At 37.4% G+C, this 17837-nt stretch overlaps 1 protein-coding gene across 1 annotated transcript; it reads right to left on the bottom strand.

Moving 5' to 3' along the window:
* Nucleotides 1-8531: 8531 nt before the first annotated feature.
* Nucleotides 8532-12853, bottom strand: rgs1.S (regulator of G-protein signaling 1 S homeolog). The gene is given in 5 exon segments (NM_001093822.2): nt 8532-9388; nt 10339-10505; nt 11763-11824; nt 12085-12177; nt 12709-12853. Coding segments are annotated over 5 exon segments (600 nt in total). The 5' UTR covers nt 12798-12853; the 3' UTR covers nt 8532-9199.
* Between the last annotated feature and the right edge of the window lie 4984 nt (nt 12854-17837).

The following is a 17837-nucleotide window of genomic DNA, read 5'->3' as shown; positions in this document are numbered from 1 at the left end:
AGCGATCATTCCTATTCACGATGCAGCATGAAGGGGAGTAGTACCAGAGGTCAACAATGACGTTGCCTTGTACCACCTGATCTCAATATCACCACTCGCATGGGGGAAGTAAAGGTTATGGCAGGGCTTACAAAATTTCAACTGCGCATGTGCGAGCCCTATTAGAGCCAATATGGATAGCGAGAGGGATGGATTTCTATTATATGCACCTTGCAAAAATTTTTACTATGATGTTGGATTACAGAAACAGGGGAAACATATAGAGCAACGATTCCTGTAAGTATCTCTCCATTTCGCGGGCAATGTATACAACTTTATTTTTAATTTACCTTTCCTTCTCCTTTAAGGCGGCCAGTCATATCAGGTACATTTTCTCAGAACCATTGATTGCAGACAGGGACGTTTGTGAGTCCTTGGCTGCTGAAGCCCCTCTGCAACCTGTCCTTACCTTTAAAAGCATCGGAACAAGGCGAGCATTGCTAGTGCAGATGTCACAATTGCACTCTCTACACTAGAAGAGCCAAAAAGTCAGATTAGAAAACTGGAATTTTTGTTCTTGAAATTACCAGGAGAATCTTTTTGCCGCCCCATGTAACTTGCTGTTGTCTCGCCTCATGGCAGCAGTTCCCCTGGGTGCAGAGGGTACATGAGGGGTCACATGTGGCCCAGAGCATGAATGATTAGAACACTTCCTGTTCACTTCCTCATTCGCCAGTATACCACTACATGCCAACATGGTGCATCTGCAAATATTGGGATCACACTTAACATGGCTGTGTGCCTTTAGTGTACATTGTTGCATAAGGTCTCATAAAGACACAAGCGAACAAACAAAAACAGAAAGAAGTGGTCAGAAACCAGTAAAAAACAGGAAATGACTGACGTAGCCCTTATGTGTTACCATAGGAAGGTTTATAAATACTGAAGTTCTGCCTTTCTGTTAAATGTATATTGAAGCAAATATGTGCAAGCTTGTCAACAATATCTAGGCAACGACAGCTAGTTAACTATGAATTTCATCCACTATTATCAGCCAAGTGCACAGCATCTCCAGTATTATTCAGCTATAACCAATGCATGGCTCCATTGCAGATAACTACTGGGACCAATATCTGACTTTGTAATTAAATCTGTATTGAGTTAGCCAATAAAGGGTGCCGCTTTAATTCCACATTATCTCACTAAAGTCAGTGACATACAACATTCTGCTAATAGGCAAACCTCTCCATCACATGTATCAGTTTCAACGCTAAGCATTTGAAAAATACCAATATATTCCTTATGAATATCCCTTTTTTATAATTTCCTAATGGATATCCCTATTTCTTGCAGATCCTTCAACTGATGAGCATTGATAAATGGGCTCTTTAGCCTTTACTTTAGTGCTCACACAGTGCAAAATGCATATCCGATTAGAGATGTTCATGTTTTGCTCTGCAACATGCAGCATCCCCCCCAGAATTCCAACATAATTGCAAAACAGTGACGTTCAACTTGATGAATTTACCAATGTAAGCATACACATTGCATTTACGTTGGTATAGTGCACGCAAGTTTCAACAAAGGTCGTAGCCAATGTCTGCCCAATTGTTTCACTTCTGGTGCTTCAGTAACTGTGTTTAGCATGTGATTCACTAGGTGAGAATCAGTTTCATGTCTAAGTAAAACACACAAATCAATAGTAATAGCAGGGGATTGCATTAGTGAGGAATAGGGAATGTAGAGAGAAGTTTATAACTCTGCAGATAAAAAATAATACAATGGATAGTATGTTAATATAAATATGCTGATGTATATTATGGACGGTTACATCATCCCATGCTGATTGTTGCTGCTTAAAGAAGAACTAAAACTTGACTAGGGAAGTAGGACAGAAGTGAAGAACATGAGGGGGGGAGATTTAGCAAGGTCCGAGTTTGGTCTGAATTTTAATTTTTGCCGCAATTCAAATTTTTTTTGCACAAACTCACACATTCAAATTATATTTTCAAAAACTCAAATGTTAGGTATTTATTATGCAAAAGAAAACGTAAAAAACTCGAGGAGGCTTAATAGGTACCTGCCAAGAGCCCCCCTTAGCGTTGCGCCTTAGGCAGGTGCCTCTTCTGCCTACCCATAGTTCAGGCTTTGATTGTGTGTGAGTATATGTGTGTATGGAGGGGAATGGTGGATGTTTGGCTAACATCTGTCTGAGTGGCCTTTTGCCAGGCTCTGTGGTGGTCCCAGGCTTCAATAATCTGACACTGAATTGATAAATGATAATAAAACACTGCCTGCAAGCTTGACTCACATATATAATCTCTATTGCCCCTGCTAAAGCAATGCATCTGTGCATTTATACTCCTAAGAATCAACTTTGTGTAATTCCATACAGTTTATCTTACAGATCATGTAAGATGTTGGGATGCAAAATGCATAATTATCTCTTTGGCTATACATCAAGATAACTGTGGTTTATAGTGTGTGCTTAAGATAGAAGTAAGTTCTTAATGTGATCGTTATGCAGGTGCCACTAAGACATTACACAGTGTGTGTCACATTTTGTAATATCCCCATATCAAACCATAACCTTTTTGTCGAAAAGCACAATTCTTTTCTCGGCCTGTTCCCAAATATATTTTCTTATTGCATGGGTTCCCTAATAAAATTAAATTTTATATATATATCACTATCATTATCCCATACAGTATGGTCACCAAAATAGTCTAATATGCTTTGGGTAATTTATACACTTTCACTGATATGGTCACACAAATATGGTTTGTGAATTATATTTCTCAACCAGTTTTCTAACAAACATGGTTGGGATGAGTACAAAACGAAAAGGCACTAAGACTGCCATAGATAAGGGATCCGTAAGCAAGAAAATATTAAAAAATGTAAATTTTATTCAAAATGTTGCATTAAAAACATAGTGCAAACAAAAATAGATTGCAGGCAGGGTGAGAGCATGGCTCGACGCGTTTCGTGACTCAAAACTGGTCACTTCCTCAAGAAGCCAATGCGCCTTCTGCCAAATACCCATATATGTAGCTGCCCCCCCTATTGTTCAATTAGGGAACTGATGTTAAGTAACATAAGTAATATAAAAGTGATGTAAACATATAATTAAAGTTAAACGCTACATATAGAAGTACTAAGAAAAGTACTTAAAATCACAGTCACTACTTTCGCTCATAACGAATAAGTATATAAATTAATAAATGTGAATATAAACAACCAGACCTTACAATTAGAGAATATTCTGAACTTTTAGAAACTCATAAACATTTGAAAATATTATTTGAAAAGTAAGGACCCTATATATGCAAAAAATTGCTAGTACGTGCTGTTATATAGTATAGTACAGTATGGCATAGAGCAGTATTAGTAGAGATAGTAATGGTGTGGAAGAACGTTGTCAAAACAATCAAATATGTAAATAAACAATTGATAATAATTATAAAAGAAAACTGTATAGAGTTATAATAATATGAGCAATACACTTCCACACAAAATACGATCTCAAGGAGAGAGGAAGAAAGTGATTAATAGGGGGAGGAAAAAAAGGATATGGATACACCTTCATGGGAAATAGCTATACTATAGTTCAATCTACAAAGAGGCTGACTTCCCACTCTCTGTTCAGGCCGTTTGGCATGATTGTATCTAAAGTGTAGATCCAAAATGCCTCTCTCTTGAGAAGTCGTTTTTCCATATCCCCCTTTCTGACACCCGGGTTCACTAGATCAATTATTTGGAATGAAATACATGTATTTCCCTCGTGTTTCTCCAAAAGATGCTTCGCCACTGCTGAGCTCTTATCGCTTTTGGAAACACATCGTATATGTTCAGAGATTCGTTTCCTAACAGGTCTAATAGTCTTACCAACATATTGTACACCACATTTACATGTGATGAGATAAATCACAAATTTGGAACCGCAATTTGCAAAAAAATTTAATTTGTAAGGTCGGGTGCCTGTCCTGGAGGTAAATTCCTTAGAGGGTTTCATGAAGCCACATGAGTTACATCTTGGTCTACCGCACCTATAGCATCCTTTGACACTAAGCCAATTAGAATTGGCAGTGTCCTTTGACTCCACAAATAGACTAGGCGACAGTTGTGAGCCTAGACTATTGCCTTTTCTAAATATAAAGCCTGGTTGGGCAGGTAGGGTTTTTTTCAAAACTGGATCTTGTTTCAAGACACGCCAATATTTACGTATAATTTTCTGGAAACGTGGGGTATCAGATGAGAAGGTTGTAATCACACGAGGGTATTTAAATCTATCATGGGTAGCTGTACGCTGTCCCGTTTTGGTATATGAGCTGGCACGTCTGGGTTTGCTATTCAAAAGGTCCACACGGTTCGCACCTACAGCTCTATCGTACGCTTTTTTAATATCGACCTGGGCATAACCCCTCTCCAGGAAACGATCCCAGAGGGACATAGCCTCCTTGTTAAAGGAGTCCCATGTAGTACAAATACGTCTCAGACGCAGAAACTGCCCAGTGGGTATCCCTCTAATCACATGATTGGGGTGACTACTGTTTGCATGAAGGAGGGTGTTCCTAGTAATGGGTTTGCGGTATAACTCAGTGTATACGTTATTGCTTTTGGCCGTAAAAATGATATCCAGGTAGGGGATCGATAGTGGATCCATCTCCATTGTGAATTTGATACCCCAGCCTGTGTCATTACAGTAGACGACAAAGTCCTGCACGGTACTGGGATCTCCATCCCACACCAGGATGAGATCGTCAATATACCTGAAATATTTGACAATATGCATGCGAAAAGGATTTTTGACATCATATATATGCATGCGTTCCCATAAGCCCATAAAGAGGTTGGCATATGAGGGTGCAAACCGCGCCCCCATAGCCGCCCCCGCTTCTGTAGATGAAAAGTGGAATTGAACATGAAGTAATTGGTATTGAGCAAATATTCCAATGCTTGAATCAAAAACTCATTCTGCAGGTCACCATAAAGACGGGATTGCTTAAGCCAAAACATGATGGCCGACATCCCCTTATCATGATCAATAGAAGAATATAACGCGGTCACATCTAAGGTAACCCAAATAAAGGTGTTAAGCCAAGTTATCCCTTGTATCTTGTTGATACAGTCTGTGCTGTCTCTCAGATAACTGGGTAATGAGGTAACAATGGGTAGTAACAGACGGTCCACATATTCAGAGAGGGGTTCATTGAGAGAACCAATACCTGATACAATTGGTCTGCCCCGTACATCCACTAAGCTCTTATGGACTTTAGGTAGCCAATGAAAAATGGGTATGCGGGGACTCAATCTGTTTAAGTATGTAAACTCGTTCTCATCAATGATGTGATGAAACCTAGCCCAATCCAATAAATTGGTAAGTAAGTTCTGAAATTCCCTAGTGGGATCACGATCCAGAACACGATAGGTTGTGTCATCACGTAGTTGTCGTAGGGATTCTGACAAATAGTAGTCAGCGTCCAATACTACCACCGAGCCCCCCTTGTCCGCATTTTTAATGACTATGGACTTGTTAGCGGCCAAATCAAGCAATGCCTGTCGTTCCTGTTTATTAAGATTATTCTTGGCCCTATCACTCTGATCAGTGGTTTTTAACCTACATATGTCTGCGGTAACCAATTTTTGGAATAGATCTAGATGGGGACCCCTGCTCTCTATGGGATAAAAATCCGATTTGTCCTTAAGACCTGTATGTTTAATAGGCTGAAACAATTCCCCCCCACTGAAGTGTTCTTCCTGTAAATCTTGTAACATAGTGATGGCACATATGTCCTCAAAAGTAAACATAGATACATCATACATAGAAGATAAAGGACACCCTTCCTCAGATTCAGTGATATTAGAGTCATGTTCACTATGTGAATCTGTGGCTTCATGACTACCATCCATGTCTACTGCCATGTCCGTCTCATGGGGCTGAGATTCAAAATGTCTCATAAGGGTAAGTTTACGAATAAATTTGTTAATATCAATGATGGTGTCAAATATTTGCATGCCTCTGTCAGGAACAAAATTCAAGCCAAGATTCAATACTCTTAGTTCAGTCTCTGTAAGTTCGTAACTAGACAAATTAATAACATTATTCCCATGCATGGAACCCTCACTCGCAGCCACCCCTGCTCCCTTGTGGACTAAACCCGTCTGGTGTTTTCCTTGTTCGCATTTTCTTTTCGTATCCACTCCACATCCCGTGAGTCGTCGACGTCCAGTTGGCTCCTCGTTTTTACCCGTTCTCTGTTGAATTGGGACCGTTTCTGGGTTTTCCCCCCCGTGGCCCCCTCCATGTCGCCCTGGGAAGAGTCCCCCTCTGTGTATAAAAAAGACGAGGATGATGCCTCGCTATCCGATGTTTGGGGATCAGTATCCTTAAAACGAACTTTCTTCTCCATTTTCTTATTGTTGCGGTTAGCATTCCTTGGGCGATATTTGTTAAAGGAAGACTGGTAGGGATTGCGATAGTTCCAATCATATATGCGATTAAGCTCATAATCCTTCTTATCTCGAAGGAACTTCTCTCTCTTGATGTGTTTTAACTCTGTTTCTAGTTTGTTGACATGTTTAGTGATACTCTCCAAGCGGCCCGCTGTTTCAACATTAGCTTCCCGTTGGAGAAGATTCGATTGTATATCTTTAATGTTAGATTGGACCAACTTGTGTTGTTTAGAGTGGAAATCAATGATTAGTTCCATCAATTTATAGGAACATGAGGATAAAACATCATTCCATGAGTCAACAAACTGGCGTGATACATCAGAAAACGCTGGAAATTTCTTAATACGGAGGCCCCTGGGTATGCGGCCAACTTTTATGTAGTTTTCTAATGTGGAAATATCCCACCACAGACGCATCTCCTTGATCATGTTGCGTTCAAGCTGTTTACATAAATCTAGTGGGTCCTCAGATGTCAAAAAACATGGAAAAATACCCTCATTCGTGTCCGAAAATATGTCAGCAGCCTGCCTCTCTCTCAAATCCATACTGCTTAATTCAGCGCTCATGCAATCAACCCTGCCTGCCTGTATAAGTAAAGCATTGTCCTCCATTATATAAATCCAATTATGTAGGCACTCTAGTGATCACAGCCGTAAAAGGACAATATATGTAGACATATGTGTAAAGCCGCGAGGAAAAGGACACTAACAATCCGGTAAATGAAGGCAAACTTATGGCATATTCAAAACTCAGGAACAAACGATTAAATGAAAAGTACTCACAGTCGGCGCGTATGCGCTGTATATTTTCGTAACAAGTTCCTTCAGCGAAGCGCAACAAAATGTTGCAATAGTAGCCGGTTAGTGTCAAACAGTATCCAAGCGTTACAAACACAGTTCCGCTCGCTTAGAAAGCATAAACCCGTACATGCCGGTGCGGATAGACACAGAATGCCGTAGTTCCACTCACCATACCCCGCGAGTCCATATCCTTTTTTCCTCCCCCTATTAATCACTTTCTTCCTCTCTTCCTCTCTCCTTGAGATCGTATTTTGTGTGGAAGTGTATTGCTCATATTATTATAACTCTATACAGTTTTCTTTTATAATTATTATCAATTGTTTATTTACATATTTGATTGTTTTGACAACGTTCTTCCACACCATTACTATCTCTACTAATACTGCTCTATGCCATACTGTACTATACTATATAACAGCACGTACTAGCAATTTTTTGCATATATAGGGTCCTTACTTTTCAAATAATATTTTCAAATGTTTATGAGTTTCTAAAAGTTCAGAATATTCTCTAATTGTAAGGTCTGGTTGTTTATATTCACATTTATTAATTTATATACTTATTCGTTATGAGCGAAAGTAGTGACTGTGATTTTAAGTACTTTTCTTAGTACTTCTATATGTAGCGTTTAACTTTAATTATATGTTTACATCACTTTTATATTACTTATGTTACTTAACATCAGTTCCCTAATTGAACAATAGGGGGGGCAGCTACATATATGGGTATTTGGCAGAAGGCGCATTGGCTTCTTGAGGAAGTGACCAGTTTTGAGTCACGAAACGCGTCGAGCCATGCTCTCACCCTGCCTGCAATCTATTTTTGTTTGCACTATGTTTTTAATGCAACATTTTGAATAAAATTTACATTTTTTAATATTTTCTTGCTTACGGATCCCTTATCTATGGCAGTCTTAGTGCCTTTTCGTTTTGTCTTCTGGAATACCACGTGACTGGAGTGGAATGGCTGCCTAATAGATGCAACAGGATCACCGCTCTACTTTCCCGAGATCGTCCCTTTCGGCGCATTTTCCATGGTTGGGATGAGTGTGGCTCTATCCTCCCCACAATGACACTTATATTATACACCTGATGACCTGCCTAATGGTAATACTGTGTCTCACTGCTGTCAATATATGGATAGACAATCCCAGCTGAGCATATTGGCTTTTGGGTTTTTTGTGTGTTTTCAAATAACGAAGCCTTGGGCAAAAGTCTGTATCACAATGACCATTATCTATTACCCAATTATCATGACTTCTGTATTAGCAAATGAAAAGTATGGACAGCTATTTACGGTAAATAAAGTTATGTTTTTATTGTTTTGTTCTATCTTGTAAAAAATTCCAACAGCTTATTTATGGAAACATAAATAGGACGTACAACAAATATTAATAAATACATAAAATATTGGAACAAAAGCCTCTCTTTAAAATAAGACACATAAACATGTTTACAAATATCACGATGAAAAATACAAGGAAAATAGAAATCCATCACCTTCTCAATAAACTAGACAATTGTCTGCTATACCAAAATACGTTATTTAACAAAAGTACACATTCACAGTAGCAAACCTCACATTACAGAATCCATTGTGTCAACGTGAAATTCATTTGTTTAGAATAAAGAAATATAACAAATGTTTTACTCTTAAGTAAATTTATATATAAATGTTTGTTCCTGTTTTGTGCTTGACAACTGAAACTTCCTTGTGATACTTCTCTATAAAACCAGCTTCTCTGTTCTTCTAGCAGGAACTTGGTATACAAGCTTTATCTTCTTTTTTCAAACTACTGTCTTCATGGTCCTAGTGCCAGCTCTCAGGAGAGCAGTTTTTGCTCCTCTTCTTGGTACCAGTAAGACACCTGAGAAGTCTCTTGGTCCACCTGAAGGTTATTCTCCAAAGAATTGCCTTATGGGAAGTAATATATATATGTGTGTGTTTATGTACATATAGCCTTATTATCCTCTCACATTATTTCCATGGTGCCTTTCTGCAAGTCTGAAAAATATTTCTGATTTTAGAAATCTTGGGTATGAGTCTCTTTCCATGAGAACGAATATCATTTTCTGAGCGTCATTAAATGTTGTTATTGTGGGTTCAAGGAGATCTTTAGTAACTGAATTTCTGGTAGAAAAATCAATATTAATCTGAAAAGGAAAATAAGTTAAAATGATTATTTACCAAATTATGATCTGAACTTTAATATACATATCATGTAGTATCAGTTATATCCAATGAGCAGCTAATTATTAAACAGTATTGAAGTGCTATATCCAAACTGTATACAACTGCCATATAAGAAGATTGCTATCCCTCATCAATTTTAGATAATTCATAATTATGTTGTAATCTGTGTATTATTTAGAGATGTGTTGCTTGATTAAATCATTTTTGAATAGAAAGTGTTTAAGCCTGCATGTATTTACACAACTACATGCTTTTCTAAGTGGCCATAGAGATAATACATGCTACACAATATGCTTGCATCTGTTTGGGCTTATCTATACTAATGTTGTGCACATGTTTTGGTTGCATTTATACTGGTGAATGAGGCTCGAGGCTCAAGATCTTTTATGCCCCCTGGTGGAAGGGATAAGTTAGGGCTCTCTTTTTGTGTTCCAGCTATAGGAGTTTGGTTTTAGATGAGTGATTGGCATACAGACCATATGGTATTTTTTTAATCAGATATATTAAGAGAAACTACTACCCACATGGGATGCTTTTACTATCTGGTGTAATGTTTTGTGTCTGATTGCATAGGGCACAATTATGCTGGAATCCTAGGAAAAAACATTGTGGGTAAACACATGGGGAATTGCCCTCATTCTTTTGATTCTTTCTAATTCTTTTTTTAATTATTTTAGTAATTACATATTTTGTTGTATTTTACAAATGTATACTACTGTACTTGACCATTCTAGTTAATTTCTTAACAAATGAAATTATATGCAATTGTGATTTTACTACAATGATTCTACTGCATTTATGTATGCACAATATCTTGAGTATGATACTTCTTTAGTGTTTTATCTCTAAAATGTGAATCCACCTGGCATTTGTCTTAATACGAGAAATAAAATTAATGTTTCTGACATACTTGTTTGTATGCATTCGGTTGTATGAATTCTTGGTATATAACGTTAGCTTTGCAACGCAATTCCTCTGAATCGTTGGTAGCCTTGTAGTCTTCACAGGCCAGCCAGAACTCAATGTTTTCCTCGCTGAACTCAGACTTCAAAAACTCTTTGAAGACAGCCTGTCCTTCTACAAGACAAACAGAAATATGATTATCAGTAAAATTTAAGATAATTTTTGAAAAAGAAGAAGTGAGCTGGATGAAGTTCGCTTGTGTTGTTAAGCAACATTGATTGCTTTGGAACAATATTCAAGATTGTTACAGGATAAAACAAAAGATACAGATGACGCAATTGTATTGCATCTTATCCCTTTTTAAAATATCTTGTCTTAACCTTAAAAAGTAATTTTATCATTTGAAGGGGAACATCATGAAGAAATGAACCATGGACCAGCCCTCATATTTGACTTTTTAATGAGATATATGTTAGACAATGCAGTAATAAATATGAGTAGTGTTGAAAAAATCCTTATCCTAAGTCTTTCTCCTAGTTCTAGTCCTTGAGAAAGTTGAGTGATTCACATACAGACCATAAGTTGTTCTTTTTAAACCAGATGTATTATGAAAAACTACTACTTGAACAAAGAACCAGTCATGGGATGTCTTACCCACAAACCTGTTATTCAGAAAGCTCCAAATTATAGGAAACCTATCTAGTTAATCCATAAATCTATGTTAGGCAAATGATTAAAATTGTTGAAAATGATTTCCCTTTTCTCTGTAAAATCAAATCAGTACTTGTAGTTGATGGTAACTAAGCTGCATACAACCATATTGTGGCAAAGCAATCTTACTGGATTTATTTAATGATTACTTTTTTTAACAGACTTAAGGTATGAAGATCCAAATTATGGAAAAACCCATATCTGGAAAACTGCAGATCCCAAACATTCCAGACAATATACCCCATACTTGTACTGCTTAATTCAAAATATGTATAAGTATAAAGGAAAGCTGTTTGCTATTTACTATTAAACGAAGACAGGTGACTTTACTCCCCAAATAAAGCTGTTATGATTGCATCAAACAGCTGCCTATAATATAAATTAGGCCATACAACTTGACATATACAAATGGACTTATCACCAAGGGCATGTCAGTGCAAGCACTGCCAATTGGTTACTCAGATTGCTGAAAAAAAATTATTATTCTTGTGTAATTATTCTTTTTTACAACCAATAGAATTTAGAAGATAGAAGAGCTATAATATGATTTATAAGTCTGTCAGGCTAAGTGCATCATGGAAAAAGACTGTTTACTTTGTGTAACAGTGTGAGAATTATCTGCATAATGAATACTGGTATTACTTGGATTATATCTGTTAATTCCCTCAATCCATAAACAGCCATTCGGTAGGTGTAATTCTTTAATTTATTCAAATTTACCTTCGCTTACAAGGAGTTTTTCCAGAGACATCGTCCACTGAATAATCTCATTGGGGGTAAGCCTAGGATAGCAAGAGTAAAAGCTCTGTTATTGATATAGCTCCTTGCACAATAACTCATGGCACCTTTAAAAATACCTGTAATACACACAAGTATTTAAATATATATGATTAAATGTAGGGGTTTTTCTAACAAAAAATAAATAGTCGATTTAATAAACCATATTCAGTAATGTGAAAGCCTTCATTCTGAGATGATTATTCTACAGGTTCTCTATTAATAGGACTACTGAACAATTAAGAGATCAAGTTGCAATGCTTACTTATTTTTCTCTGTATCTGACGATGAAGATGATGGTTTAATTGTCTCCAGATGGGGCAGCATAGATTTCAAGCAGTTTTTAAGATCCACAGCACTGTGTAAAACAAAATGAAAAACCAATGTTTATATCTGGCAAATTGTGCACCTGGACAGTAACCCATAACAAGTTATTATTATTAACTTATTAATACCAGTGATTAACTTTTATGAGCTGACTGCAAGTAAATTACACTGCAAAGGGATAGAACCCAGGTATAGATGTCCTTTTGTTGCCTATTAAATAGCCCTGTCTGACTCCCTCTGCCACCTGCACAAACTGTCATGTGCAAGGAAAGAAGACTAAAACTCTAATCCACTAATGGCATTTTAGAGACAGTTAATAAAACAGAGATCTATCTTAGATCAAGTCCCAAAACTCAAGCAGAGAGATTCCATTCTAGGTCCATATTATGCTTGATCACATGTCAGATATATATAGACTTTGCAACTGCATAAGCAGATGTAAAGTGCAGTAAACTAAACCATCTCCTAAAAACGGGTTATCTCATCTTTAAATGTATACAGTCCACTGGAAAAATGCTTGAAAAACCCAAATAAAGGAATAAAAACCAAAAGGCATCCTTACAAATTTTTCTTTTTTTGAGCCATAACTTCGCCAGGTTTGTTGTCAGCTTCTTTCAGAGCATTAGGATGAGAAAAAAAGATCCCGGGCATTTTCTAGAGCACGTTGATGTCTGCACTAACGTTGAAGCTCTTGGAACTGAAACACCTCTGCTGACAAGTTCTGCTATTTAATGTTATGAGACACAACGCCACAATCATGTGAAGAACAGACTGTGTACTGTGGTGTGATCTCACCACAGACAGCGGAAGTTCCCTTTTTTTTAAAACATGCACAGTAACTGGGGGAAAGAAAAAAAAAGAAAGAGAGAGAAAGAAAGAACGAAAGAAAGAGAGAGAGAGAGAGAGAGAGAGAAAGAAAGAAAGAAAGAAAGAAAGAGAGAGAGAAAGAAAGAAAGAAAGAAAGAAAGAAAGAAAGAAAGAAAGAAAGAAAGAAAGAAAGAAAGAAAGAAAGAAAGAAAGAAAGAAAGAAAGAAAGAAAAAGAAACTTCCACTTTTGAAGTTTTCAAAGAGAGAGAGAGAAAGAAAGCGAGAAAGAGAGAGAGAGAGAGAGAGAGAGAAAGAAAGAAAGAAAGAAAGAAAGAAAGAGAAAGAAAGAAAGAAAGAAAGAAAGAAAGAAAGAAAGAAAGAAAGAAACTTCCTCTTTTGAAGTTTTCTTGTGGTACTTCAGCGTAGTTAGTTAGTTAGGTTTCAGGTCACTCAAAAAAGTAACTAAAATGGTGCCATGTAATATGCCATGTTTGTGCTCTGAACCTCATGTCAAATAAAAATCTGGTATGAAGGGCAGAGCAAGTTTCGGCTGGCATAGACCAGCCATGTCCTTACAGCCTACCTTAGGGCAGGTAGCAAGTACAGGGCCCTCTACTGAAAGACATGTAAGTTAAGGAATGGGTAGGGGGAGAGACACCTAAATGCCACCGTCCTTTTGCCACTCATGAATGCAATATTGTATTCAAGGGGGCGGCTGCATGCCTCTGGGCTCCAAAACATAGTGCAGGGAACTGCAACAATGCCAAGAGAGTGGAAAGGAGGGCGCACAGTGAAACAACTGAAAATTTGCACCAAATACCAATATATACACATTGGGCTTTATTAATTGAATTTATGACAATCACTTGGTAAATGAGTTTCAGTATCAACTGAAACAATCACAATACAGGCTATGCAGACAGGTTGTAAGAGGACCACATCTGTTGGCCAATGAGGCCCTCTAATAGACATTTGGACAGAATTTGGCCAGATATTTGTCAGCCATAAGTCCCCATTAATGAGTAGCAAAATTTTTCTCCAGGTTTTGCAGTGAAAAAAAGATGCCCATAGACTCCAATGGGTGAAAAAAATTGATGCTTGTCAATAAAAATTTTTTTTGCCTTAGACCTGTAATTGGAAATTTTTTTGACTTTGCAAATTTTCAATGACGGTAAACGGATCAGATTTGCCCATCACTACTCCCCATACATGTGAAAAATTTACAGATTATATTGACCTGTGTATTGCCAACTTAAATCATTACATTCCTGCACTGGAATACACATCTCCAGTACCATCACAATAAAAGCTTTTCACAATATTGAGTATTTTCTCAGCAATGCTAGCACCAGGTTGATGTTCACTAGGTTGATGTTGAGTCAGTAATTTAGAGATGCTACACTTTCCTTGCAAGGCATCCATGATCTCACAAGACTATAGCAGTCAGTTTGTTCAAGTGTAAAAACATATTTATGTTTATCCATGCTTATAGTGTTACCCTGACATGTGCACTGTTGCTGCACAAAATGTATTCTCTGGTTTCCAGTGTTAAAATAAAAACAAACTAATATACCCATGAGCAGTTCTTTGTATGACTGTGTATGAGTTGTATACACCAGCTTACCCTTTACAAGATCTGTCTTTTCTACAGGCTGGTTTAAAGCCTAATTTGGTCCAGAAATGAAGCCATACACCACTGATATATTGTGTATAAATGTGGTATTCATCACTAGTAGCTAGTTAATTTTTGAAGACATAACATACATGTTGTACAAACAGTTGTGGTGTTGCAGTCTTATCTCATGAAGTCATAAGTCATGATGGAGCGCCAGTGCTAAATCGGAATCAGATAAACTGTTGCCATATGGTAGAGCTGTGAAGGAATATTATGCAAAAGTATGCAATTCTAACCACTTCAAAACTGAGTATATGTATGGACACAGCCTATGAATCAAACAATATATTTGGGTCTTGCCTGGATAAAACCATTACAAAACCATTACAAAAAATTCTTGATCAGATTTTAGAACATTTTCATTATTTGTATTATTGGCAAACAGCTTAACTGACAAAGTCCATTTCAGAGATGGGGGATTTTTACTTGTCTGGGATTGATCCCCAGACAATTACAGGAGAACAATTGTCATAAATCCAAATAAATAGTTATTTAAACCGGTTTTTGCAAATTCTTAAAACTACATTTATTTTTTGATTCCATAAACACCAGGTTTAAGTCTAAACAGGCCACATGGGGGTTACCAAATATCCAGTCACAAGGAATGTGGCTCACAGGTTATAATGATTGGGGATCCCTGATCTAGAGGAAGACAAAATATAAGCCAACTCTTCTGAAGCCTCTCCAATATGCCTCAGAGGGGGAAAAAATCTCTGTCCTGACTCTAAGATGGCAATCGGACCAGTCCCTGGATCAACTTGTACTAAGAGCTACCTTTCATAACCATGTATTCTCTCTCTTGCTAAAAAGCCATCCAACCCCTTCTTAAAGCTATCTAATGTATCAGCATGTACAACTGATTCAGGGAGAGAATTCCACAACTTCCCAATTACACTTACATGGAGTTATATTTATAACTTCAGTAGGCAATAGTGGAAGGTGTGGAAAAATGAGGTATGTATGACTTACATACAAAGGTCATACATATAATAATGAATAATCGTATAACAAATTCAATCAGAAAATAAATATTTAAATGAAACTATTGTAAATTATACAATGGAAAAAGAGGTAACACATCTTAAAGGGAAGTCATGAATATATTATGCATCAGTAGTCAAACTGGTAATAGAAGAAAGATTTATGGGTACTATGACATGGAAAAGGCTTAGTTTATGTCATGCTTTACAAGGCGCCACTCCTCAATTTTCTTCCTTTTTGTAACTCATTAATGCCAGTTCGTGATTTCAGTAGCATCACCACCATGACCAATCATGCCTAATTATGACATTTCCTGCTGCTATAAACAGAAATGTTATCTTCCTTTGCATGGTTTTGTCCTGCTTTTCTTGTGTTAGTTGTCTCTGTCGGTATATCTCAAACATATATGATATTTAAGAATAATAAAGTTCCATTAAATCAGGGATCCCCAACCTTTTGAACCTGTGAGCAACATTCAGTAGTAAAAGAATGAAAAATGTTTTTGGGTTGCCAAATAAGTGTTGTGATTGGCCATTTAGTAGCCCCTATGTGGATTGTCAACCTACTGTACACTGAGGCTCTGTTTTGCAGTGCACCTGGTTTTTATACAACTAAAATTTGCCTCCAAGCCTGAATTTCAAAAATAAGCACCTGCTTTGAGACCACAGGGATCAACATCCAAGGGGTTGGAGAGCAACATGTTGCTCACAGGCTACTGGTTGGGGATCACTGCATTAAATCAAGAATACAGCCATACAATCTCCTTAGACAAAAATTTACAGTGTAATGCACTGCAAAAAAAATAAACAATTTGCAGTGTAATGTGTCATGCTGAAGAGCTCATGACGTTTATCATGGCACGTCATAGGATGCCACCTCTCCAATGAAAAAGGTTTGTCAGATTTCCCAGAATTTTTCTGGCCCCTGTTAATACTGAGCCCAATAAAATAATCGGTTTTCATTCTATCCTCATTATCACCATCATCTCGATGCAGATTTATCAAGGGTCGAATTTGGAAATGCTAAAACTTCGAAATTCGACCATCGAATTGAAATTTAGCTGTTTTTGATCAAATTTAAATCATTCGATCGATTGTAGAAATCGATCGATCGAACGAGTTAAAAAAAAAAATTGACATCTAAAAACTAGGTTCTAGGAGGTCCCCATAGGCTAACATAGCAATTTGCCAGGTTTAAGGTGGCAAAGTCAACGTTTTTTAAAGAAACAGTACTTCGATTTTCGAATGGTCAAATTTGTGACGTTTTTTTCAATTTGAATCAAAGTCGAATTTGGTCTATTCGATGGTCGAAGTACCCAAAAATAACTTCGAAATTCGAAGTTTTTAAATTCGAAAATTCACTTCGACCTTTGATAAATCTGGCCCCTCATGTGTATAGTACTACATGGAAATAGGACATTGTGAGGATTAACCTGTGGTGTTGTGTGATTATTTAAGATATTGATCTGTGGCTTATATTTTTGGGGAGTTTCCACATTCATCTTTTATTTGTTTTAGCATGCCTTTTTTTTAAATTCTCCACTGAGCAAGTGATATGCTAATTTATTTTGGAACCAAGACATAATTTTCTTCATCTCCATTTACGATGAGCTCTTTGATTGAGGACCTCTGCACAATATTGCTTTGTGTACTGACACAATCCATATGGGGATTATAACAAAGTTCAGGTGACCCAAAGATGATCCACAATGTCCAGATTGCTCACTTTTCTACACTGACACAAGTGTATTAGGCCTGGGCATTGAGAAGCTGCATGAGCCACATTACACATCCGCAAATGCAGTTGCAGTCCCCATCCTTCCTGCAAGCAAATTGACCACTGCTGCGCCTAATGATGCAGGGGTATGCTGGAGCTATTGCCACTTCCAGACTATGTGGTCGCTCCAGGGTTTCCTCAGTGCCCTGCTTTATTCGCCGCAATTCAGTTGTGCCAAAAGAATAAGGTGCCCTCGTCACTCACAAGCTGGACACTGGAAATGACACCAGTTGACACAGAAAGCAAACTCAGAAATTACGCCAAAGCAGATTGTGTAAATATTTAGCATGAGCGTGCCCTATTGAAGACAAAAGGGCACATGCAGTAGTGTTAATGTTGGCAAATCAGGAGCAGCTGTAGTAGGCTCAGCTGACCTGCATCAAGAGCATTGCCCCTTTGCAACCAGAATGACACATGAACTCTGGGAAGAAAATGCAGCATTGTGGAAAAAA

This window comes from Xenopus laevis, chromosome 4S, assembly GCF_017654675.1.
Source record: "Xenopus laevis strain J_2021 chromosome 4S, Xenopus_laevis_v10.1, whole genome shotgun sequence".
NCBI lineage: Eukaryota > Metazoa > Chordata > Amphibia > Anura > Pipidae > Xenopus > Xenopus laevis.
This window is presented reverse-complemented; position numbering and strand designations above follow the sequence as displayed.